The sequence below is a fragment of the Lithobates pipiens genome, unplaced genomic scaffold (genome assembly GCF_037356315.1).
Source record: "Lithobates pipiens isolate NorthernLeopardFrog02 unplaced genomic scaffold, aLitPip1_a1.2 Scaffold_3, whole genome shotgun sequence".
In the NCBI taxonomy this organism is placed as follows: domain Eukaryota; kingdom Metazoa; phylum Chordata; class Amphibia; order Anura; family Ranidae; genus Lithobates; species Lithobates pipiens.
Genome location: NW_027507790.1, coordinates 80269309 through 80293495, shown reverse-complemented (window position 1 = coordinate 80293495; position 24187 = coordinate 80269309). Strand labels below are relative to the sequence as shown.

The 24187-nt window shown below is 44.5% G+C and overlaps 1 protein-coding gene across 1 annotated transcript in view; it reads left to right on the top strand.

Annotated features, from left to right (window-relative positions):
• Window positions 1-24187, top strand: part of ABCB9 (ATP binding cassette subfamily B member 9) — a 92663-nt gene that overhangs the window by 35054 nt on the left and 33422 nt on the right. The window contains exons 4-5 of the mRNA XM_077461872.1: window positions 1812-1942; window positions 11618-11823. Coding sequence (XP_077317998.1) covers window positions 1812-1942; window positions 11618-11823 — 337 coding nt within the window. The remainder of the gene's footprint in view (window positions 1-1811; window positions 1943-11617; window positions 11824-24187) is intronic.

The following is a 24187-nucleotide window of genomic DNA, read 5'->3' as shown; positions in this document are numbered from 1 at the left end:
GTCGGGGGGGAATCGTGAAGGAGGAAATATAACAAGCTCAGTTTTAGAAAGATTGAGTTTGAGGAAGTTATGGGAAATCCATACTGATATGTCATTCAGTAAGTTTGAGATCTGTGAGGAGATCGAAGGGGTGAGTTGAGTGGAGAGATAGAACTGGGTGTCGTTGGCATATAGGTGGTATTGGAAACCATGGGAGGTTATCAACTGGCCCAGGGAAGAGGTATAGAGCGAGAATAGTAGGGGCCCAAGGACGGAACCTTGGGGTCCCTTAACAGAAAGAGAAAGGAAAGGGGAGCGGAGGAGATGGAGTTGTAAGTGACATTGAAAGTGCGTTGAGATAGGTAGGAGGAGAACCAGGATAAAGCAGAATCACGGAGGCCAAGGGAGTGTAATTTTCTGAGGAGGAACAAATGGTCAACTGTGTCAAAGGCAGATGAGAGGTCTAAAAGTATGAGTATGGAGTAGTGGTCATTGGTTTTAGCAGTTAGTAGGTCATTGGTGAGTTTAGTAGGGCAGTTTCAGTAGAATGTTGTAGGCGGAAGCCAGACTGTAGGGGGTCGAGAAGGTTGTTGTCCATGCGGTAGCGACTCATTTGGTCATGCACAAGGCGTTCGATGAGCTTGGACCCAAACGGGAGCAGGGAGATGGGTCTTAAGTTGTTCAAACAGGTGGGGTCTAGTGAGGGTTTTTGAGTATGGGAGTGACAAGTGCATGTTTAAGCGGGGAAGGAAAGGTGCTGGAGGAGAGGGAGAGGTTGAAGATGTGGGTTAGGGAGTTGAGGATAGAGTGGGAAAATGGTTGCAGTAATTGTGAGGGGACAGGGTCCAGGGAACAGGTAGTGAGGTGGGCCATGGAGAGGAGTTTATTAACTTCATCTGTGGTAACTGGGCAAAAAGAGGAGAGTATTGAGTGTGGTGTTGGACCTGTTGTGTTGGGTAGGGGAGGAAATTGAATGTAGGATATCTCCTTGCGAATTGTGTTGATTTTGCTATTGAAATGGTTGGCAATCTGTTGAGTGGTAAGCAAGTTGGTGGGTGGGGGCAGTGGGGGGTGAAGTAAGGAATTAAGGGTAAAAAAAGAGTTGACGAGGTTTGGATGAGAGGGTTTTGATGAGAGTGTTGTAATAGGTTTGTTTAGCATTGCGGAGGCAGGAGTTGTATTTGAGAAGGGCAGATTTGTGGATTGTGCAGTCTTGCAGGGACTTAGATTTACGCCATGCTCGCTCAAGAGTACGGCTGTGTCTCTTGAAACTTCTGGTGTCGTCTGTTTGCCAGGGTTGTGGCAGATAGGGCCTGGTTCTGCATGTAGAAAGAGGAGCAAGTACGTCTAGGGAGGATGACGGCGTGTTGTAGATGGAAGTGCGTAGGTCTGGGCCATCTTGTTTTTTTTTGTACAATTCTACTTTAAGGGTGCGTGGCCAGGGGTGTGTCCTATGCCTGCATACTTTTGCTGATAGGTGTCCCTCATTCCCATATCAAAAAGTTGGGAGGTATGCATATGCAAGGGTGACTCCTTAGCATGCTGCAAGAGACAGAAGCCTCCATGAAACAGAAAACCTGGGGCAGTTATCATGGCACTAGCCTAAACAAGAACACGACTAAAGTAAAAAGAAACCTGCCTACTCAGTAAGTGATAAATTCAGTTGCTGAAAGTTTAATTACTCTTTACAACTAATGGGTTCCTGATTCAGACCCCTCTGGCCTGTTTGTATTTCAAGAAGAAATAAAATGTAATCTGTGTGACAATTTAGTATTATACATCAGCATTTAAAAATATAATGTTACTGTTTGTTTTCTGCTATTTTTTTCCAGCTCATTTTCTGCAGGTATGCGGGGTGGTCTTTTTACCTTCACATTTGCCAGACTGAATATCAGGATCCGAAACCTGTTATTCCATTCCTTGGTATCACAGGAAATTGGTTTCTTTGATGAGAATCACACAGGTCAGAATCCTTCAGCAGAGACACTGTAGACATTGAATGGGGACTGTGAAAGTGTTACTAAACCCACAACAGTAAAATCAGTCTGTATATGCAGTAAAGCATGCTTGTTATACTCACTGTGGAACCTAAGGGGTTAATCCTCTGCATTGTGTAAAAAGGCTATTTGATCCTGTCTTCTCTGATCCTCCCCTTCTTCCACTGTGACCAATCTATCTCCTGATAAAACGGAACCTTTGGAGTTACTCTGCACATGCTCAGTTTATTATGTATTGCTAGAGATTTTTTTTTCTTGGGAGGGTGCATGTGATCAGGACAGGGCCTATTAGCTCTGTCCAGACAGAGGGTCTGGGGTCCTGCAGCCTCATTGGACAGTCAGAGTAGAATGAAAATTCCTACAAGCTTTAATCAGACACTCATAGAAGTCACAAGACTGTCATACACTGCTGATGACAAAAGATATTTAGCAGTTTATATTTACTAAAATAATTGCATTTCCATGTTATGTGTACTGTGGGAGACCAGTGACATAGTGAATGCAGGCTCCTGGGTTTAGTAACACTTTAAGTCCCTCAGAAGAAATTAACAATTGTGTGTATATGTATATATAAATAAATTGCCTGCTATATGTTTTTTTTACACATATAATTATGTTATTTAAAAAAAAAGGGTAAATACATACACTTATGTATACTGTGGCATAACAACATATATTATGGAAAATAAAATGGAAAATAAAACAGATCTTCAAGACTTTTTCAGCAAAATGCTATAATTGTCCATTATGATAGAACCTTTTTAATATCTAAGGGTATGTAGACCCTAACAATGAACTTCTCTTATTTGTTCCCTTTTGGTCTGGTAAACATACCATTGAAAGTGTTTTTTTCTTTTTTTTCTTTTATTTGATAAGTGCAATATTGCAAGTGATTTTGGCAGAAATTTTGTGAGCTGATAACTTTCTGTGCTTTCTGCCTGTACTGAAGGGGGGGTTATGGAGTTAGGGAAAGGGGGGGGGGGGGGTAGGGGGAGATGAGGTGACATCTGTGTTCTTTGCAATTCATCAGAAATAAAGTTGGCAGGGCTGACACCACATGCCTAGGAATTCAGAGCTGTGTTGCCATGTTAAAGAGGAAGGTAGGAACACACTATCGCGTCAACAATTATTTATCTGTACTGTATCTGTACAGTATGTTTAATGAGATTAAACATGGAGAAATGTGAGTGTAAGCAGGTTCAGTTAGCTAGCCTGCCACTAGGTGGCTCTGTCCCAAAATAGTTTGGCAATAGGGAATTTTGTTATTGGGTGGTGGGTTCCCTTTTAGACAGTGTTTTTATATTGGGTGGAGCTAGTGCCCATATATATGCCAGGGGGGAGGGGCTTATTGAGACAGGGACCTGGGTGAGATAGTATAACACCCAGAAGAGCCAGCTGTAGTCGTCCTGACTCAAAACATGGTCTACGAGGACTGGGAGCAGGATGCAAAGGACCTTTTAGGCCAGCCTAAGTGTTCTCTGATGTAAGTACTGACATGAATGGGATGTCGCACATTATTATGAAGGTTGAGGTGACAAAATACCATTTGTCATGACTCCCCTCGGTGTCCTGCACTGCAATTAGTTGACTCTATTTTAAAATATAAAAGAACAGGGTTTGGGACTTTATATGAAACCTACAGCTCGGGAGACATCTCAGCATATTACTGCAGTAGTGTCTGGTAAGTAAACCAACAATAGTGCCCATATATCTACACAAAATAACGTAATAACCAATCATTGTAAAATGGAATAACTTTAATCCTCAAAAAGTAAATGATGACATGATATAATAGCATAGTAACATAATGGTAACATAGTAAAAACACATCCGACTGATTGCTGCATATCTCCATAATAAAACATACTATAAATTGGTATGACCAACGGAAAACATCATAATGGTAACAATCATAAGTAGTGTAGCAAGGGGGAGCATCTCATAGCTCTATGTGTTTCATGGCTATAATGCCCCTCTTCAGGAGAAGATGCAAGAGGAATATCTATAAACTGTTAAAGGAGTTAAAGTGGTTGTAAACCCTTTTTAAAAAATCCTGAAAAAAAAAATCCTGCAAGACAAAGACATAATGAGCTAGTATGCATAGCATACTAGCTCATTATGAATAACTTACCTGAGAACGAAGCCCCCGAAGCGGTCCTCCATCTTCCTCTTCGCCGCTGCCATGGATTCCGGAGCGACTTCCAGGTCTCGCGGCTCACAGCGCCGGAGCCGCGATGACATCACTCCCGCGCATTCGCACGGGAGCCAACGCTCGCGGCATATCGCGGCGATCTGCGGCCTGCCCCAGTGCGCCTGCGTGCCGCTGTCTACGGCGCATGCGCCGTAGACAGCAGTGGCTGTCTTCGGGCAAATATCTCCTAAAGCGTATAGGTTTAGGAGATATTTCTTGGAGCTACAGGTAAGCCTTAATCTAGGCTTACCTGTAGGTCAAAGTTGGTTGTAAGGGTTTACAACCACTTTAAAAGATTAGTTAATTCTTTAGAAAAATAGTTAATATAGAGGAATGAGTCTCTCACTCATACTTACAGAACAGATATGAGTCTGGGAATGGGCATGGAGAAATGAAGGTCAGCCTGGAAAATTATTTATTTATTTGGCTTCATACAAAGTCCCAAACCTCTTTTTTTCTTTTACTCTATTTTACTCTATTACACCTAGGTCCTTATGTGCTTGCATATCGTTCTTTTGTCTGTTTTTTGTCATTTGTTTTTCTGTCTGTATCATTGTTACCTTGATGTTTTAACTTGGAATAAAGCTACATTATCATCTTCTACAGTGCGGTCAATATGTAGTTCTCTTGACATAGTGAGATAGACTGGTATACTACAGAAGGCACCTGGTTAATCTCTGATAGAACAGGATGCTTCACCTTGTGAAGCTTGATTTGAATAGAGCCGAATGCTACAGATACAGTATAGAGGGAGATGGGTCCCCACACTGGTTCTCCCAAGGAGAGGAGAGAGGAGATTTTAAGGGAAGATGGCACATGAGCAATTCTGCTTTCACAAATGATTACTACAGCTTGTCCACTTTTGTGCACAGCAATGTTTGCTGAAAACACCTGTCAGTATATTGATGTGATGTATCGTTGCCATCTTTGAAGATCAACAGTAAATTGTGGAAACTATAACTTTTGTGTGGCCATTCCTTTTTTATGAATATGTAGCACCCTGGTCCTAAACAGAGCTGCTAATGAATCTAGTTGTGCTAGGTGGTACCTAGCCTGGCTAATTGGTAGGATGATCCACTGACTTTTGACCTAAACCTGAATCTGGTGCACCTCTCTCTTCTGTCACTAGGTGGCATTGCTGCCTGTGGCAATAGAATGACAAGGGCATAGTGAACTCGGGTTAGGAGTGGGTAGGTTGTCCCAGCCAATTGGTAGATGTCTCTTTGGCCCCATGGTCTGCTGGGAGAGCCTATTTATTCGGGAGGATTCAGGTGATCGGATACAGTCTGGGTGGATATGTGTTGTATCGCTTCCAGTTGCTAAGCCAGAAGCCTGAGGCCAACCTGGAGCACCTGGCTGCTAGGCTGTCTGAGACCTATCCAGGACTGTGTGGAGCAGTGCGGGATTGGGGCTTCAGGTCAGGAGCCTAACCAAGTTGCCAAGGTTCAGCTGGATGGGGAACCAAATGTTGCCAGAGGTGAAGGAGAAGCAGTTGCCATAAGGGACGACCACTCCTGTTATCAGAGGCCAGTGTATGAAGTCTGAAGAAGTACCAGAGCAGCCTTTTACACTTGCCAGGGATGGTGAAGAAATGGGAAAGCTTCAGCATAATCAAGTCAGGGACCCAGCGGGTAGCGTGGGTGAAGTTTGAGAAGTATACAGTGGGTTAGCTGCGGAAGAGTTTAGTGGATCCAGCAGGGGCTGGGGTCTTGGAAGTCTAGTGAGAGAGACTGGGAGTTCAGTGTGAAGATCTACAGTGGGATAGTGTGAGATGTGAGAGAAGATCTACAATGGGATATTGTGAGTTATGTGTGCAGATCAATATTGACTGTTGAAAGTTCACTTGCTATAGGAGATAGCGGTTGCTACAAGATACAGATTTCTGCATTCAGCTTAAAGGCCCTCGTTCTGTATTGCTGTCTGTCTAGTTATATTTTTGTCTGCAGAGTTTGCCTTAATTTCTATTGCATTTGCCCAAGGGTGTCCTGTGCCCTAAACCCCCTCTCCCCAACGTTCCTGTTAAGAGAAATAAAACTCTCTCTCTCTGTTCATTTTTACAAAAAGTGACTGGCACACAATTTTTTCATCCTGTACCACACCTACTATGCCTAGTAACCTGTACCCTGAGGAGAAATGTCAGTTTCCTTGGCCATTTGGCCTTTGGAAGTCGGGGAGACCACTACAAATATAAAGACTAATGGCCAAGGATGTCATGGGAAGGTCTATAACAAGGAGTTAAACACAATATGGTGGAGACTTTTAGCTATAGCAGTAGGTTGTTGCCCTATCCAAGAAGGGGGATGGGAATTTGGCACCAACAGTCAGCCAATCAAAAGCACCCTTACATGAACGTTATGCAGACATGTACAAAAAATGTTTTTGTTGCTTTAATTTTTGCCTTGACAAATACTTTAAACTTGAATCTGAAGTTTAGGTATGGACATTTTTACATGGTTACATTGGTCCAGTAAGATTTATTGATCGAGCTCTGTACACCTACCCTGCCGTTTTCTTTCCGAATAACCAGCTATAGCCAGCAACACTGATCATTGTGTTCTGACAACAGGGAAGGCTCCCTGCCATGAGAACGCAATAGCATAGCAGGAGTGATTCCGCCATCCTCCTTGAATATGTGGATGGGGGAATCAGCACATTTTTTTTTTTCGTTCAACCCCGCTGATTGAACAAAAAAAAAAAAAAAAATGTATGTTTGGCCTGCCTTGGTCAACAGACAGATTTATCTTTTTTTGTAGCTTTGTAGAGTTTTTTCACTAGATGGTAGCAGAGAGGTACATACAATTGCATTGTACTGTAGATGTGGTTCAACCAACTGAAGAAAACACCAGCCTGTTCCTGGTTTGCCAAGGTTATAAGTCACAGTGGTAGCATATCTAAAAGGTTTTTTTTCAGGCATCACATTATCTCCAGTAAAGGTGTGATTGCACAGGACTACTTATCAGCTAGGTCAGACAATCAGACTCTTTTATCTTCTTTATCTTCTATCAACAAAAAAAGTATTAGCAGAAAGCAGGTCAGTTGTATGTAAAATCAATAAAGAACACATCTAGCTCTGTCAACGTATGACACAGCGTGTGTAAATTTGTCCATATTTCCTAGATATCCCTTTTTGATTAAAGTCTACAAGTATCTATGGTAAGCCTATTACACCTGTAGCGGCAGCTCCTAAAGAGCACGCACTATGCGTGTTTCAAAGTTAAAGTTAAAGTTATACCTAAACTGCAGTTTGGTTTGGGTACAATTGTCTAAATTTAGACTTCAGCATCAGTGTGACTGGACTGTGAGATGTTCAGCCTGGCCACAGGGGGCACTGTCTCTTCTGGCAGGCATGGAACTATGGTCTTGTTAGGTGCTTAAGTTACTCTCTCTCTGAGCCCGCCCAGTGGGAGTACTAAGTCCGCCGTACTATCCGCCGTAGTTTTGAAATGAACGGACTCGCCCACACACGGGGAGGAAAGTCCGCTCATTTTGAGAACGTCTCCTGGTATGGACTTAAAGGGGAACCCCAACGCCGAAAAAAACGGCGTGGGGGTCCCCCCCCAGGTCCACATCAGAGGTCCAGCATCCTCTGGGACTGTGACACCATAATGGGCGGGGACATCATCCGGTGATGTCCCTAATATAAGTCGCCGCACGTCGCGTCCGCGCCATTGTGAGCTGAGGATGCGACGAGGCAACATCTGAAGAGAAGAACAGAAGGCGGCAGCGACGATGACGACAGCAGTCACAGAAGACCGGGCCACCGCCTGTAAAAGAGCTAGAAGAAGGCGCGGTGGCCCGGCAGAAGAACCGAAGAGGGGGACAAGACCCCCAAAGTCGGAAGAAGAGGGCGGCGGCGAGGAAGAAAGCCGGGCTCCTCCGCTAGTAAAAGAGCTAGAAGAGGATAGCGGAGGAGTCCGGCGAGAAGACCCCCGAAGATGGAAACCCCCAGAGCTGTGCAATAAACTATTTTAACCCTTGTGTGTTGTGTTTTTTTGTACCTTATTTTACAGGTGAATGGGTAGGGGGTACATTGTACCCCATACTCATTCACATAGGGTGGGGGCCGGTATCCGGGGGCCCCCTTATCAAAGGGGGCTCCTGGATTCCGATAAGCCCCCCGCCCGCAGACCCCAACAACCAACGGCCAGGGTTGTCGGGAAGAGGCCCTTGTCCTCATCAACATGGGGACAAGGTTCTTTGGGGTGGGGGGGCCGCGCGGCCCCCCCTTCCCCAAGGCACCCCCCAGGTTGAGGGTACGCAGCCTGGTACGGCTCAGGAGGGGGGCGCTCGCTTGTCCCCCCCTTTCCTGGCCGGCCGGGTAGCGTGCTCGTACAAGGGTCTGATGTGGACCTGGGGGGGGACCCCCACGCCGATTTTTTTTCGGTGTTTGGGTTCCCCCTTAAGTCCATACCAGGTGGCGAGGCCAGCAACGTCTCCTTCGCGGGCCCCGCCTACCTGGAGACGCTCTCAAAATGAGCGGACTTTGCTCCGGGTGGGAAAAGTCCGTTCATTTCAAAAGTACGGGGACTGGCATACGCACGGCCGGATTGTCCGCCGAAATGCAAGTTCGGTGGGAAGATTGGAGTGCAAAACTACTTTCTAAGTCCGCCGTACTTTCGGGTCAAAAAAGTCCGCCGGAGGCAACTACACGGGGGGGATCGTCTGGCGGACTTGAGTTTGCCGGACTTTTCCACCCGATTGTTTGATCGCGTGTACGTGGCATAAGAGTACCTGAACTTCCTTTCCAACCCTCTGATCCCAATTTAAGAGACTGTTCATTGTCTACGTTTTTGCAAATAAAATACATTCAAGTGGATCTGTTGTCAGCCTCTCGAGTTACTGGTCCATCTACCACGGGACACCCCTAGATGTGAAGCGAGTAAAACAGAAGGTAACGGTAAGCCCAAATCTAACCAGCAGCTCCTTCGGGGGTAGTGCTACACACCTCTCAAAAAAAAATGAAAGGAGCACTTGGAAACACATCAGATTTCAATGGGGAAAAATATCATGCTGGATATCTATACAGATATGGACTGGATAATGCAAGGATGCCACATCGTTTGATCGAAATAAAAATTATCAACCTACTGAGGACAGAATTCAAAGACCCCACCGAAAATCAAAGTGAAAAAAATTATGCAGCAAGTTAGTCTATATTGCTGAAATTTTATTACTGAAATTTTAATGGTACACAGTAGTTTGTATGGCCCCCACGTGCTTGTATGCACACCTGACAACATCGGGGCATGCTCCTAATGAGACGACGGATGATGTCCTGGGGTATTTCCTCCCAGATCTGGACGAGGGCATCACTGAGCTCCTGAACAGAATCGGGTGCAACCTAGCAGCGTCAGATGGACCGAAACATATTGTACCAGAGGTGTTCTATTGGATTTAGGTAAGGCAAGCATGGGGCTCACTCAATGGTATCAATTTCTTCATCCTCCAGGAGCTGGCTGCATACTCTCACCACATGAGGCTGGTGATTCTCGTGCACTAGGAGGAACCCAAAACCCACTGCACCAGCGTAGGGTCTGACAATAGGTCATCCAAGGAATTCATCCCGATTCCCAATGGCAGTCAGGGTGCCATTGACTAGCCTGTAGATGTCTGTGCGTCCCTCCATTGATATGCCTCCCCAGACCATCACTGACCCACCACCAAACTGGTCATGCTGAATGATGTTACAGGCAACATAATGTTCTTTAGGTCTTCTCCAGACCTTTTCACATCTGTCACATGTGCTCACGGTGAACCTGCTCTCATATGTGAAAAGAACAGGGCACCAGTGGCAGACCTGCCAATTCTGGTGTTCAATGGCAAATGCCAATCCAGCTCCACAGTGCCGGGCAGTGAGCACAGGGCTCACTAATGGATGTTGAGCCCTCAGGCCACCCTCATGAAGTGTGTTTCTGATTGTTTAGTCAGAGATTCACACCAGTGGTCTGTTGGAGGTCATTTTGTAGGGTTCTGGCAGTGCTCATTCTGTTTCCGGTCCTGCTGATGAGTTAAGGACCTTCTACGGCCTTTTCCAGCTCTGCCCTTGTACATACGGTCGGACATTCCGCTGTCGGTTGACGTCACAGAGCCGGTCCAGCCTTGTGAAAGATCGCGGCCATATGGTCGCCCACATGCCTGGACTGACGCCCCGGCTCAGCCTCTCAGCGAGCCTTTGAGAGCCTGAGCCAGCCGCTCCTGCCTCCTTCACAGCCCAGCGCTCCAGTGAGCACAGGGGGGGCAGAGCAGAGAGCCATTGACTGACAGTCACCGGCTCTCTGCTCAGGGAGCACTGAAAACCGATAGATCGGTGGTATTTTATCGCTCATTTCTCAATATTAGAGCCGGCGGGGGACAGATGCATCAAATCCATGCTGTATGCAGCTAGGTAAGTATAATAAAAAAATAAAAAACAACAACATTCTCATACCTCTCTTTAAACACATAACCAACACTTGCCATTGAGTGAAGCCAGGTGCTATATTTTACAGATGCCGCCAATGGTAACTAGCTCAGAACGTACCTCACCTTCCCGTCAGAATAAACTCTGGCGGTTTTTCTGATGGAGTTCCGCTGAAACGGATTTGCCTACACACCATCACACCATTCCTATCGGAAAACCGTTCGTCTGCATGCTATTCCGACGGACCAAATACGACACAAGGGCATCTATTGGCTACTGGCTATTGAACTTCCTTTTTCTAGTCCCATTCATTTAGAACGTGATGAAAGGAAGTTCAATAGCCAGTAGCCAATAGCTGCCCTTGCGTCGTATTTGGTCCGTCGGAATAGCATACAGACTAACGGTTTTCCCGATAGGAATTGATTCTGTCTGAAAGATTTAAAACATGTTCTATTTCTAAGTCCGTCAGAATTTTTGAAAAAAAAAAGTCAGATGAAGCCCACACACGATCGGAATATCTGATGAAATGATTCCGGTCGTGTGTACACTGCATTAGACTTCATGCGCACAGCTATATTAGAATACTCCTATGTACACTTGATCTTTCTGCCAGAAAAATACAGCGTAAGAATGCTTGTTTTGGTGTGTAATTACTTGCATTTAGTATGAATTATAAAAGGGTATTTAGGTGTAAACTTATTCTATTGGCTAAACTATTAATTTAGTTTAGCCATTAGAATGCATTTTTATGCATTTACATACGTATGAGCTAAAATCTAATAAATAAATGCCTTTAAAAGTGGCGTTTTTTTTTTCTGCCGTGTGTATTAGACCTTAAAGCCACAGGATTAAAATGAGAACAGGCAACCAGAAGAGATTCGCATGAAAGGACATTTTTGTAGTCCTGTTTCTGGGGTTTATATAGTAAGAATAGAGGTTTCTGGCCATCATGTCTATTGGCTAAGCATTATATTTGCTGTCTGAAAAACGACACCCTGTGATTACAAAGGCAGTGTAATAACTTGTGATCTTTTTGTTCCTGACTTGCAGGTGACATCATCTCTCGTCTGACCTCTGACACAACAATCGTTAGTGATGTGATCTCTGAAAATGTTAATGTCTTCCTGCGCAGTGTGGTGAAATCGGTGGGGGTGATAGTCTTCATGTTTAGCCTGTCATGGCAGCTCTCGCTGTTGACCTTTCTGGGATTCCCTATCATCATGCTGGTTTCCAGGGTTTATGGGAAATATTACAAGGTTTGGAGACTCCCTTGTGCAGTTTTTAGATATCAGCTCACAGTTTCCACTCTTGCTCGCCAAATGAACGAATGTCTTATATTCTAAACTGTTCAGTATTCTAGATGTGTTGTAATATTTACAGACTGTGGAGTAATAGTAGTGCTGATTTATGAGCAATGAAGCACCATGAAAACAAACTTGTCTGCAATGCAAAAAAATGTAAATTTGGTTTTTAAAGTGTAGGCAACCGGCTAAGTACACAATAGAAAAGTGTATGTATGAACTGTCTTAGGGATTGTTTACAAAAGTGTTGCCCTCTGATGAGTGATCCGTGGGGCATCACCTTCCAGAGGACATTTGACAGGTTGTGAGGATGCAATATGTCACCTCCCTACTGCCTGATTTAACCCCTAAAAGCCTGCACCACCATGCCATAATTGCTTGCATTGAATATGGTTGTAGGCAGTGTTAAATTGGAAGTTCAACCTAAAACGAACTATCTCTAAATCTACTGCTTGCCTCAATCTAATGCCGCTTACATACGATCGGATTTTCCAACAACAAAACTGTGGATTTTCATTCGAAGGATGTTGTCTCAAAGTTGTCTTGCATACACACGGTCATACAAATGTTGGGCAAAAATTCCGAACGCAAGAACGTGGTGATGTACAACACGTACGACAAGCCGAGAAAAAGGAAGTTCAATAGCCAGTGCGGCTCCTTCTGCTTGATTCTGAGCATGCGTGAACTTTTGTGCGACCGACTTGTGTACACACGATCTGACTTTCCGACAACAAGTTTTGTTGGCGGAAAATTTGAGAACCTGCTATCAAACATTTGTTAGCGGAAATTCCGACAGCAAATGTTCGAAGGAGCATACACATGGTCAAACTTTCCGATAACAAGCTCACATCCAACAATTCCCGTTGCAAAATCCGACCATGTGTACGCGGCATAAGGCTAACCTATCTAACTATGTAAAGCAAAAAACACTATACATGCCTTTTCTGCAATCGATCTGGTCTCCGGATGCTGTGTGGAAGAGACAGCTAACAACAGCTGAGAAGTGACTTCACCGATAGACTTACTATGGGGCTTCCATTGTTGGCTGCCTGTCCTACACACGCCTACACAGAGAAGCCGCTGCTGACAGCTCAGCCTGGGACTGGACCGGGTCGGTTGCAGAAAAGGTATGTATAGTTAGTCTTCGATTGTGGCTGCCAGTAGATTTAGAGGTACCGTATTTTTTGTTCCATAAGATGCACCCCCCCCCAAAAAAAATGGGGGGGGAAATGCCTGTGCATCTTATAGAGCGAATACTGACAGGACCGCCCCCGCCACCACCGGCGCCATGTTAGAATACCAGGCGGCCATCTCCCGCGAGCGCCAGGCGATCCTGTCACCTATAACTCGTCTTTGCCTGTCACAGACAGAAGACAGAGCAGGCTGAATGGAGTGCGGCTGCAGGGGCGGTTCGGGCTGCACTTTCGGATGTGATGACATCCTCGCCAGGCACAGGTAAGGCTGCATTGTATGGCGCAGTTCAGGATGCATTGTATGGCACAGGTCAGGCTGCATTGTATGGTCATGCTGCATTGTATGACACAGGTCAGGCTGCATTTCATGGGCACTGGTAAATATTTTAGCACACCATTTGCTTCAGAATATTTTTTTCCTTGTTTTCCTCCTCTAAAACCTAGGTGCGGCTTATGGTCAGGTGCATCTTATGGCGAAAAATACGGTAGTTAGTTTTAGGCTTTAATTTCTTTGACTAAAAGATTGTGACTAAAACTAAATGGAAATTCAAGATCAAAATGAATACTGCATTCCAAGCATTCATCCCTGGGTGCATGCCATTGATGCCCCTAAGGCTAGGTTCACACTGCATACCCGCCTGTCAGTCCAACTTCAGGGAGGGCGATTTCAGAGACATCTGTGTGCAGGATTCCTGCACAGATGTCTACTGAAATCGCCCCAGAAGTTGCCAAAATTAGTACAGGGAATACTTTTTGGAATCAGTGTGGTGCTCCAAAGGTGGCGTCGCACCCATTTGGATAGTGCTAATGCCAGCAGTAGCTGCTGATTTGGCATGTGAGTTGACATGACAAACATGAACCTAGGCTTAAAGCGGAGTTCCAGCCACAAAAAAGTATTTTTTAAAAGTCAGCAGCTACAAATATTGTAGCTGCTGACTTTTAATAAGGACACTTACCTGTCCAGGGAGCCCGTGATGTTGGTCCCCCAAGGCCGATTCGTCCACCGGCTTGGGTGCAGACGCCACCTTTAAAACTAAGGGAAACCGGCAGTGGAGCCTTCAGGCTTCACAGGTGGTTTCTTACTGCGCATGTACGATTCGCGAGGGGCACTGTGTGAATGGCCACCTCTTCTTCTGGGGCACACACAGGTCCCAGAAGGCAGTGGGAGAGAAGGAGGAGCAGGAGGATATTTACGTACTTCGTCACGGCTGGGCTAGGATTGAAGTACACTCTGTACTTCTGAAAAGGTAGGAAAAAAAAAAAATATATAGATAACCAAAAACCAGTGGTGGTGGAGTGGTCTTTAGTTTAAGACCACCTTGTAAAAGTGGGTGGAACTCCACTTTAATGTATGTACCGTTCAATGCATCATTCAGCTGTCGAGCCGCAGCAGCTTTCAGTCAGTGGGGCTGGACAGTGCACCTGTGCCTCCCACCCACACCTAAACGCCAGAGTTCCAAGCACCGGGTCTAAATGCCCAGTGTGCATGAGGCCTAAGGCCGCTGACACAAGGGGTATTTACTGTTGCTGACAATTTGCCAAACTCGTCTGAGGTATGCCCTGTACACATGGCCGGACTTTATGACAGTAAATGTGCGATCAGATCGCGTTGTCGGAAACTCCGATCGTGTGTGGGCTCCATCTGACTTCTTCAGTTGGAATTTCCGACACACAAAGTTTGAGAGCCGGATCTAAAATTTTCCGACAACAACATCCGATCATTTAAATTCCGATCGTGTGTACACAATTCCATCGGACAAAGTGCCACGCATGCTCAGAATAAATTACGAGACGAAAGCTATTGGCTACTGCCCTCTTTATAGTCCTGTCGTACGTGTTTCCGACAACTTTGTGCGACCGTGTGTATGCAAGACAAATTTGGCCCAAAATTTTGACGTCGGAATGTCCCACCATGTGTACGGGGCAGTAGAATCACTAGGAGACTGCCTATTTCTACCTATGGAACTGCTCCCTCCATAGCTGAAGCAGTAAGATGTCGCTCATAGATTTCACGATTGAGATTCGGCAGTGTTCGGGCCAGCGACAGAGCAACATCTTGCTGCATCTGGCTACAGAGGGAGCGATTCTATCCGGAAACACAAGCAGCCTTTTTTAGTGACCCTGCGGCTGGCAATTCGTTGCTAGTGGCAGAGTCGGCATACATTTACTATATCTGTGTGTATAAGGCAGTGGAGGGTCTGTAGCAGGATGCCAAACATGTTAAGGAATTCCCATATAAACATCAAAAAAAGACACTGTGCTTTTATTTTCTTAATTTGCCTTTTTAGGTCATCAGAACACTAGAAGACTCACGAGGAAGTGTCAGGTGCACACATGTACATGTGTCATTGGTTACATTTGCTTAATAGCTACCTGAAAGCCTCTACCCTTTTCCTGTTATTAGTCAGCTTCTAAATATAGGCCGTGTTACGCCATGTAACATGAGCCACATGCACCACACCTAGGGCTATGGTTCCCTGACTAGAACACATGCTGAAGGTCCAACTACAAGCTATGCCATGTTGTCATTGTTCCCGCTGCCTTTGTCATTAATATGTGTCCACACAACAGGTCTTCTCTTCTAATAGCAGTGTGAAGGCTTCTGCTGATCTTTTACACAACTGCCTCCAAATGAAAAGCAGTTAAGTCCTGTCATTACCTGACAGATACCATTCCAGAAAATGGCGTCTCCTTCTGCTCTACCCTATCCTTATCTCAGGGCATGCGCACAATATTCGTTAAGATGGTCATACACTAGTAGATTTTCAAATCGATGCTCATGCAAACATTCATACATAAACATTCTTATTAGTACATTCAGTGACTTGACGAATTTCATTTGAATGTACTTCAAAATATTTTTTTTTTTAACAAATGTTCAAAAAACAACCAAACATATAGCCATTTTAACCACTTGACCTCCGGAAGATTTAATCCCCTTTGTGACCAGGCCATTTTTTGGCCTGCGTTACTTTAACTGACAATTGCGCGTTCATGCGACGCTGTACATAAACAAAATAATGTCCTTTTTTTTTCCCCACAAATAGAGATTTCTTTTGGGGGTGATCACCACTACGGTTTTTACTTTTTGCTCTATAAACAAAAAACTATTTTGAAAAAAAAATATTTCTTACTTTCTGCAATAAAAACAAAAATCCAATAAAATAAATTAGAAAAAAATTGAATTTCTTCATCAGTTTAGGCCAATATGTATGCTTCTACATGTGTTGGGTAAAAAAAATCCCAATAAGCATATATTGATTGGTTTACGCAAAAGTTATTGCATCTACAAACTATAGGTATAATCAATTTTTTTTTTCTAATAGTTTGCGGCGATCAGCGAGTTATAGAGGGACTGGGATATTGCGACTGACAGTCGGGACACTAACTGCCACTTTTTGGGGACCAGTGACACTAATACAGTGATCAGTGCTAAAAAAATATGCACTGTCACGTACTAATGACAATAGCTGAGAAGGGGTTAACATCAGGAGAGATAAAAGGGTTAAATGTATGCCTGACCAGTGCTTTACTACTGTGGGGAAGGTGCTTGTACTAAGAGAAGGCATGGATTGGTGCCCCTGCTTAGCAGAGACACAGGATCCATGCCTTCTGTACTGACAGAATGGTGATATGCCTTGTATACATAGACAGACCCTCCTTCTGCGTGTGAACCGAAGCATTGGCGGGTGCTGGCGGACACTGGGTCTGCCATACCCTCCTAATCAGCTCCTGCTGTGTCTATTCACAGCAGGAGTGGGCCGCCAGTGGCATACACGCATGCCCCAGACCCGGAAGTGCAGGATTACATATTAGGTACGTGATCCTACGCAGCAGAGCCGATTTGCTGCCGTATATATATACAGTATAGAGTCGTCAAGTTGTTAAAGTGTTACTAAACCCAGGAGCCTGCATTCACTATATCTGGTCTCCCAGAGTACACAGAACATGGAAATGAAATTATTTTAGTAAATCTAAACTGCTAAATACTTTTTCTCATCAGCAGTACATAGTAATCTTATAACTTCTATCAGTGTCTGGTTAAAACTTGTAGGAGGAGAGTTCATTCTACTCTGACTGCCCTATGAGGCTGCAGAACCCGTGACCCTCTGTCTGGACAGTAATGATTGGCCCCCTGCTGATCACATTCAACCTCCCAAAATAACCTCTCTATCAATACACACCAAACTGAGCATGTGCAGAGTGCCTTCAAGGGTCCGTACTATCAGAAGATAGATTGGGGACTGTAGAAGGGGAGGATCAGAGAAAACAGATTTAAAGTGGAACTTCCTCTTCATTTATCTCCTCACCCCCCCCCCCCGTGCCACAATTGGCACCTTTCAGGGGGGAGGGGAGAGAGGGGACAGGATACCTGTCTTTGGCAGGTATCATGTTCCCACTTCCAGGAATCCGGGCCGGTACTCATACCTCCCAACTCTTAGAGATGGGAACGAGAGACACCTATTAGCAAAGGTATTTAGGCATAGGACACACCCCCTGCCATGCCTCCTTAAAGGAGAATTCAACAAAAAAAAATGATTTAGTAGAAAAAAACTCACCCAAGCTCTACCACATATTTATAGGATAATGAGCTGAATAACGGTGCTCAGGTCATTGTGTACCATACATCAAAACTGCAAAAAGAGTGCCAGCAGCAGTCGAGTTTCCGGTGTCTTGTCGAATATTGTCGCCCATTGGAGGATAGTGTCCGCCCTATACTGTGCTTGCATAGTACGGAGGACAAAGGAGACACCAAAAGTCTCCGAAGATGAACAGCTGATCGTCAGCTCTATACGGCGCACTGAGTCCAGGTTCAAGCCTCACCATCCAAGTGGACATAGAGTTAGAATAAAAATATAGCGAGCGCAGCGAGGCTGTGCCCGAAGCGTGGCCAGCGAAGTGAGCCCGCGAGGGGCCCTGTTACAGAGCGCTGACTATTAAGTGTGTAGGCGCCGTGTACAGCTCATGGTCAGCTGATCAACTTTGGAAACTTTTGGCGTCTCCTTGTCCTCTGTACTGCGCAAGCGTTGCGCCTACACAGTACACTATCCGATGGGGGGACCTTTCTCTGCAGAACACCGGCACTCTTTTTGCAAAAAAAATGATTGGTTACACCACAGTGCTTTTTTTTACCACTACTTTACCTATATTTGCTTTTGAAAACTACAAATGCAGCAATTCAGAAATTGGATGAAAGGTTTAGCTCTGAGAAACACTTTTTGATAGATAAAAAGTGCATTTTATATACAACTATACAGATCAGACCAAAATGAGGGACAAATTAGGAGGCAAGAGGGACAGAGAGACTTTATTCCATCTCAGGGACAGTCCCTCGAAATCAGCTATGTTTACTGCGTATACAGACTGATTTTACTGTTGGTGAAATGCATATATTAACAAAAATGCGACCAGACCAGCTTTTAGTGCTGTCAGCATTGTTGACGACATTAATGTTTACAGATCAATACATATTTCACAATACATCCTATTCAGGTCACTGTTTAAAAAACACAAAACTAAAGCTGTACTGAGATGAAGAATGTGTATATAATCTTACTAATATAAACTATACATTTGTTTTTTATTTACCTGAACATATATGTGTGTGTGTGTGTGTGTGTGTGTGTATATATATATATATATATATATATATATATATATATATATAGATAGAGCTCTATATATATAGTTACATACACATATAGATAGATAGATACATACACACACACACATATATATATATATATATACACACCAGTATTAACCCATAAGCAAACATTTTACTATATTGCAGCTTACCAATTCTTGGATGTGATGGCTGCATTTGTTACCTTTTTTAGGCTCTCTTTCCTTTTTTTGTCACCTGGAGATCCAGTCAGCAAGTATATTTTTTTCATTATTTTTCAAAAGCACAAGCTCTCCAGTAAAATGTATCAGTTTACATGTAGGGTATGAGACAACCCACTTAACACTGGCAAGGGTAATAAAATGCAAATGTTTCATTTATTAATGCAAAACCTTCACCCCAAAAGGAAAGAACATGTTTGCTGTAACTGAATATATAGCGTGAGCTGGAGTTTGAATTCAATTTGTTAGTGGTTCTAAATCTGCTAATACATTTAAGTACAGCCCCCCCCCCCCCCCCAAAAAGAAAACTGATGTAGCCACCTTATTTAATAATTGGTAATCTGCAGTATAATATATTTATGATTTTGGGCTAAGGAGAAGTCATGAATCACAAGTGTAGGGATTTTCAAAGATTAGCACAGGCATGGGTAGAACATACAAACTCCATGCAGGTGGTGTCATTGTTGGTATTTAAACTGAGGACCTCAATGTCTCAAGGCAGAGGTGCCACTTTGCCACTATGGTACCCTTGAATTTAGTGAGAAGGAACCACTGAGCACTGCTGGAGACACAGGAGATTAACACTTCTGGAAGGGTCAGAATAGCAGGTACAGTGAAACTAACTCTGGTCAGGCAGATAACTACTCAATTGAAATATATGCAGAGCCAAATTTAGACCTTGGGGGGCCCGAAGCACTTTGGGTTTGGGAGGGGCCCTTATACACAGAGTTGGTTTACATTCTCAATGACAATCACACATTTTTAAAATGCATGACACAAAATCATTAGTACTTTATGTATGCTTTGCTTCAGCCACCAAAATAAATTTTTGAAAAATGATATGATAAACCAATTCAGACCTTTACAGATGATAGCTGGCAAAATATTACTCCTCAAGATGAATTTAATAAAATAAAGTATTTTTTTTATTATTATTCATTTTATATTATTTTATTATTATTTATTTATTATTATTTTATATAAACATTTTGTTTATTGTTTTATATTATTTTTGTACAGGGGGAAAGGCTTTTGTCGGGGGGGGGGGGGGGGAGCCTGGGGCAATTGTCCCTTTTTGCCCCCTTAAAAATCCTGCATATACAGTATGTGGACTGTTTTAAAAAACTGTCTGTTTCATTTTTAACACTTTTGTCACTTTTCTTTTACACAGGGGGGAGGCTGGGATCTGTGGGTCCCCTTGTTAAAGGGAGCTTCCAGATTGCGATAAGCCCCCCGCCCGCAGACCTCCACAACCACTGGCCAGGGTTGTGGGGATGAGGCCCTTGTCCTCATCAACATGGGGACAAGGTGCTTTGGGGGGGACCCCAAAGCATCCTCCCAATGTTGAGGGCATGTGGCCTGGCACGGTTCAGGATGGGGGGGCGCTCTCTCGTCCCCCCCTCTTGTCCCTTTTTGCCCCCTTAAAAATCCTGCATATACAGTATGTGGACTGTTTTAAAAAACTGTCTCTTTCATTTTTAACACTTTTGTCACTTTTCTTTTACACAGGGGGGAGGCTGGGATCTGTGGGTCCCCTTGTTAAAGGGAGCTTCCAGATTGCGATAAGCCCCCCGCCCGCAGACCTCCACAACCACTGGCCAGGGTTGTGGGGATGAGGCCCTTGTCCTCATCAACATGGGGACAAGGTGCTTTGGGGGGGACCCCAAAGCATCCTCCCAATGTTGAGGGCATGTGGCCTGGCACGGTTCAGGATGGGGGGGCGCTCTCTCGTCCCCCCCCTCTTTTCCTGCGGCCTGCCAGGTTTCATGCTCGGATAAGGGTCTGAGGGTCTGGTATGGATTTTGAGGGGAACCCCCACGCAATTTTTTTTTCTTTTTTTTTTTCTCTTAATGCTAACATGACCTGTGTGCAAATAGCCTTAAAAAAAAACCCCATAGAAGTGAACCAGCGCAAAATAAAGAAAAGTCAAGTTGAGAGGTGCGTCTGTTCAACTTATGCAAATGAATCTACGTGGCTTGACATTTAATAAGATTTTTCCGGCGCTGTGAACCAGAGCACTTGAACGGGCGCAAATGCCGCTTGCGCATGCGCAGTCCATAAATTGACCTAGCGCAGTTCCAAGAGTACTTGCAGGCGCAGCAAGCTTGCTCAGAGAAAGTTACTTTTCTGTTCTATTTTGGGCATATTTGTTACTTGGACAGTCATATCTATACTTCCTCACATCACCACACATCACCCCCATAATATTGGCACTTCCAGCTTCTTTTAATTCTGAGTTGAAGATGCAGTGCGCCAGGTCTATAGCGGCGCACAGATCGCAGCCGCCCGTGCGCGGGCATGCTAATAGTAAATGGGGAATTGCGCTGTGTTACAGGCGCAAATGCTTTGTGAATATGAAAACGGCCGTTGCGCATCGGCGTGCGCCGCAACTCATAGTGCAAACCTTTTGTAAATCAGCCCCAATGTTTTTTCTAATAAATTAAAATCATAACGTCCCCGTCCCCTAATTTGCTGGTTAGACAGTACAATAAGGAGCAGCTCAAGAGTGAGGTAATCTCTGTGCTTTCCCTCCTGTACGTATATTCACTGTGTTAGACTGTGATTGATGGTCTGACACTTCTGACCCTCTTTCTTGTAACAGGTTTACAGTAAGCTGCTGTAATGAGAAATTTTAGGTGTTTCTACTACCTGGATTTAATCACTTGCTTACTGGGCACTTTCAGCGCTGTCGCACTTTGAATGACAATTGCGTGGTGATACAACACTGTACCCAAATTACATTTTCATAAATTTTTTCCCCACAAATAGAGCTTTCTTTTGGTGGTATTTGATCACCTCTGTGGTTTTTATTTTTTCTTTAAAAAAATTGAAAAAGACCGATTTTTTTTTTTTTTTTTTTTAATTTTTTAAAATACTTTTTTATATTTTGTTATAAAATTTTGTAAACAGGTAATTTTTCTCCTTCATTGATGTACACTGATGAGGCGGCAGTGATGGGCACCGATAGGTGGCAGTGATTGGCACTGATGGGTGTCCGTGATGGGCACTGATTGCTTACACTGATAGGCAGCACTGCTAGGTGGCACCGATTGGCACCACTGGTGGGCATTGATAGGTGGCACTTGTGGGCATTGATAGGTGGCACTCATGGGCATTGATAGGTGGCACTGGTGGGCACTATGGGCACAATGACAAGTGGCACTGGCAGGGGGTACTAAATGGCACAGATGTGCCTTCTTCCTCTTCGGGACTGATGTCCCTTTAACACAAGCCGGTGATCGGCTTTTTTTTCTCCTCAGGCTGTTTTTACTACTAATGGCGGTGATCGGCTTTTTTTTAAATCTATCTTGACTTTGACATTATGGCAGACATATTGGACACTTTTGACACTATTCCTCGCACTATTCACATTTACAACAGTGATCAGTGCTATAAAAATGCACTGATTACTGTATAAATGTCACTGGCAGGGAAGGAGTTAACACTAGGGGGCGTTCAAGGGGTTAAATGTGTTAGCTAGGGAGTAAATGTGGGGGTGGAGGGGACTGACTTGGGGAGGAGACCGATCGGTGTTCATACCTGGTATGAACACACGATCGGTCTCCTCTCCCCTGACTGGACGTGGATCTGTGTGTTTACATACACAGATCCATGGTCCTGCTCTGTAACGAGAGATCGCAAGTACCTGGCGGATCATCGCAGCCGCCGGGCACGCGCATTGGCTCCTCAACGACGCAGTGGGCATGTGCCCCCAATACCACCAGGAAGCCGAGGACGTCATATGACGCCCACCCAGGATAGGAGATCCCATCTGCGGACGTTGTATGTCTATGGGCGGGTAGGAAAGTGGTTAAATAGCAAAAACGGGCTGGCTGTGGCCTGGACTAATGAGGCAGGTTAATGGTAGCCAGGTGAGTCACTGTGGTAAGAATGAACCGACAGCTGAGCAGCTTCTGAGCACTGAAAGAAAAGAGCTGCTCGTTAAGGAGCAGGAGTGAGCCCTGACACTGTGGTGTCACAGGACAGGAAGTGAAGGAAAATCACCCCAGTGGCACAACAATGGAAAAAAAAATTTGATAAGTTTAACTAGTCCTTGCTCTATCCAAAATGTAAAAAAGTGTTGGCTTTAGATATACTTTAAGTAATCTCAATTTATAACAAAGTACTCCATGAAGACATTTGAACTGTGGTAATGCATTAGAGAATTAACAGCAGTGACTGCCTAGTCAGAATCCAACTATGTGAAGCATGTCAGAGCAACACCCCGCTGTCTGTTAAACAGATCTAGAAACAAATCCATCCAGCACCTAACCCATGTTTCCACAGTCCGGCATGCACGGTTAAAAGCAGTCAGCACTTAACCAATAAACCTCACCATTTTAATGAGGTCATTTTGCAATAGTGACAGTAAAATGTGTAGTAAAGGCTTTATTGGGTTGTAGGTTTGTTTATTGAGTGCTAGCTTTTTCTTCTTGTGTTAAAGTGGTTGTAAACCCCTTACAACCACTTTAACCTACAGGTAAGCCTAGATTAAGGCTTACCTGTAGATGCAAGAAATATCTCCGAAACCTAGGTTTAGGAGATATTTGCAAGAATAGCGGCACCGATGTCTTTGACGCATGCATGCATTCTATGCATTAAGGTGAAAAAACATCTCACAGTGCTGGTGCCCCCAGTCCCCCCATTTTACTTACCTGACCCCTCGAAAGTCCTGCGCTCGCCCCCGACATCCTCTTCGCCGCTCAGCCTGGCCACTGATTGGCTGGAGTGGATGGATTGAAAGCAGTGCAGCCATTGGCTCGCACTGCTGTCAATCACATCCAATGATGCGGCGCACAGGGGGACGGGGCCGAGTGATACAGCGAGCGGCTATAGCCAATGGATGTATCACGGGAGCGCGTCCGCAAGTGTTTCTCACCATGCGAGGGAGCTCACATGAACGTGAGAAGTACTTGCGGGAGAAAGCAGAGATAGCTGCCGAGGGACCCCAGAAGACCAGGTTTGGGGCCACTCTGTGCAAAACGAGCTGCACAGTGGAGGTAAGTATAACATGTTTTTTATTTAAAGAAAAAAATAAATAACTTTACAACCCCTTTAAGAGGCTTTACTTCCTCTTTAAACCTACCTGTCAGCGAGTCACCTGTTATATAAGTCAGTTTTAGGGCTCATGTGTTTTTTTTCTGCCTGTAAACGCACCTCCATGTTAGCCTATGTGTCTTTGCACACATAGTCATTTACAGGAATATTAGAAGAGATGTGTAGCACTGACCCCCGAAGGAGCTGCTGGTTTTATTGGGCTTACCGTTACCTTCTTGTCT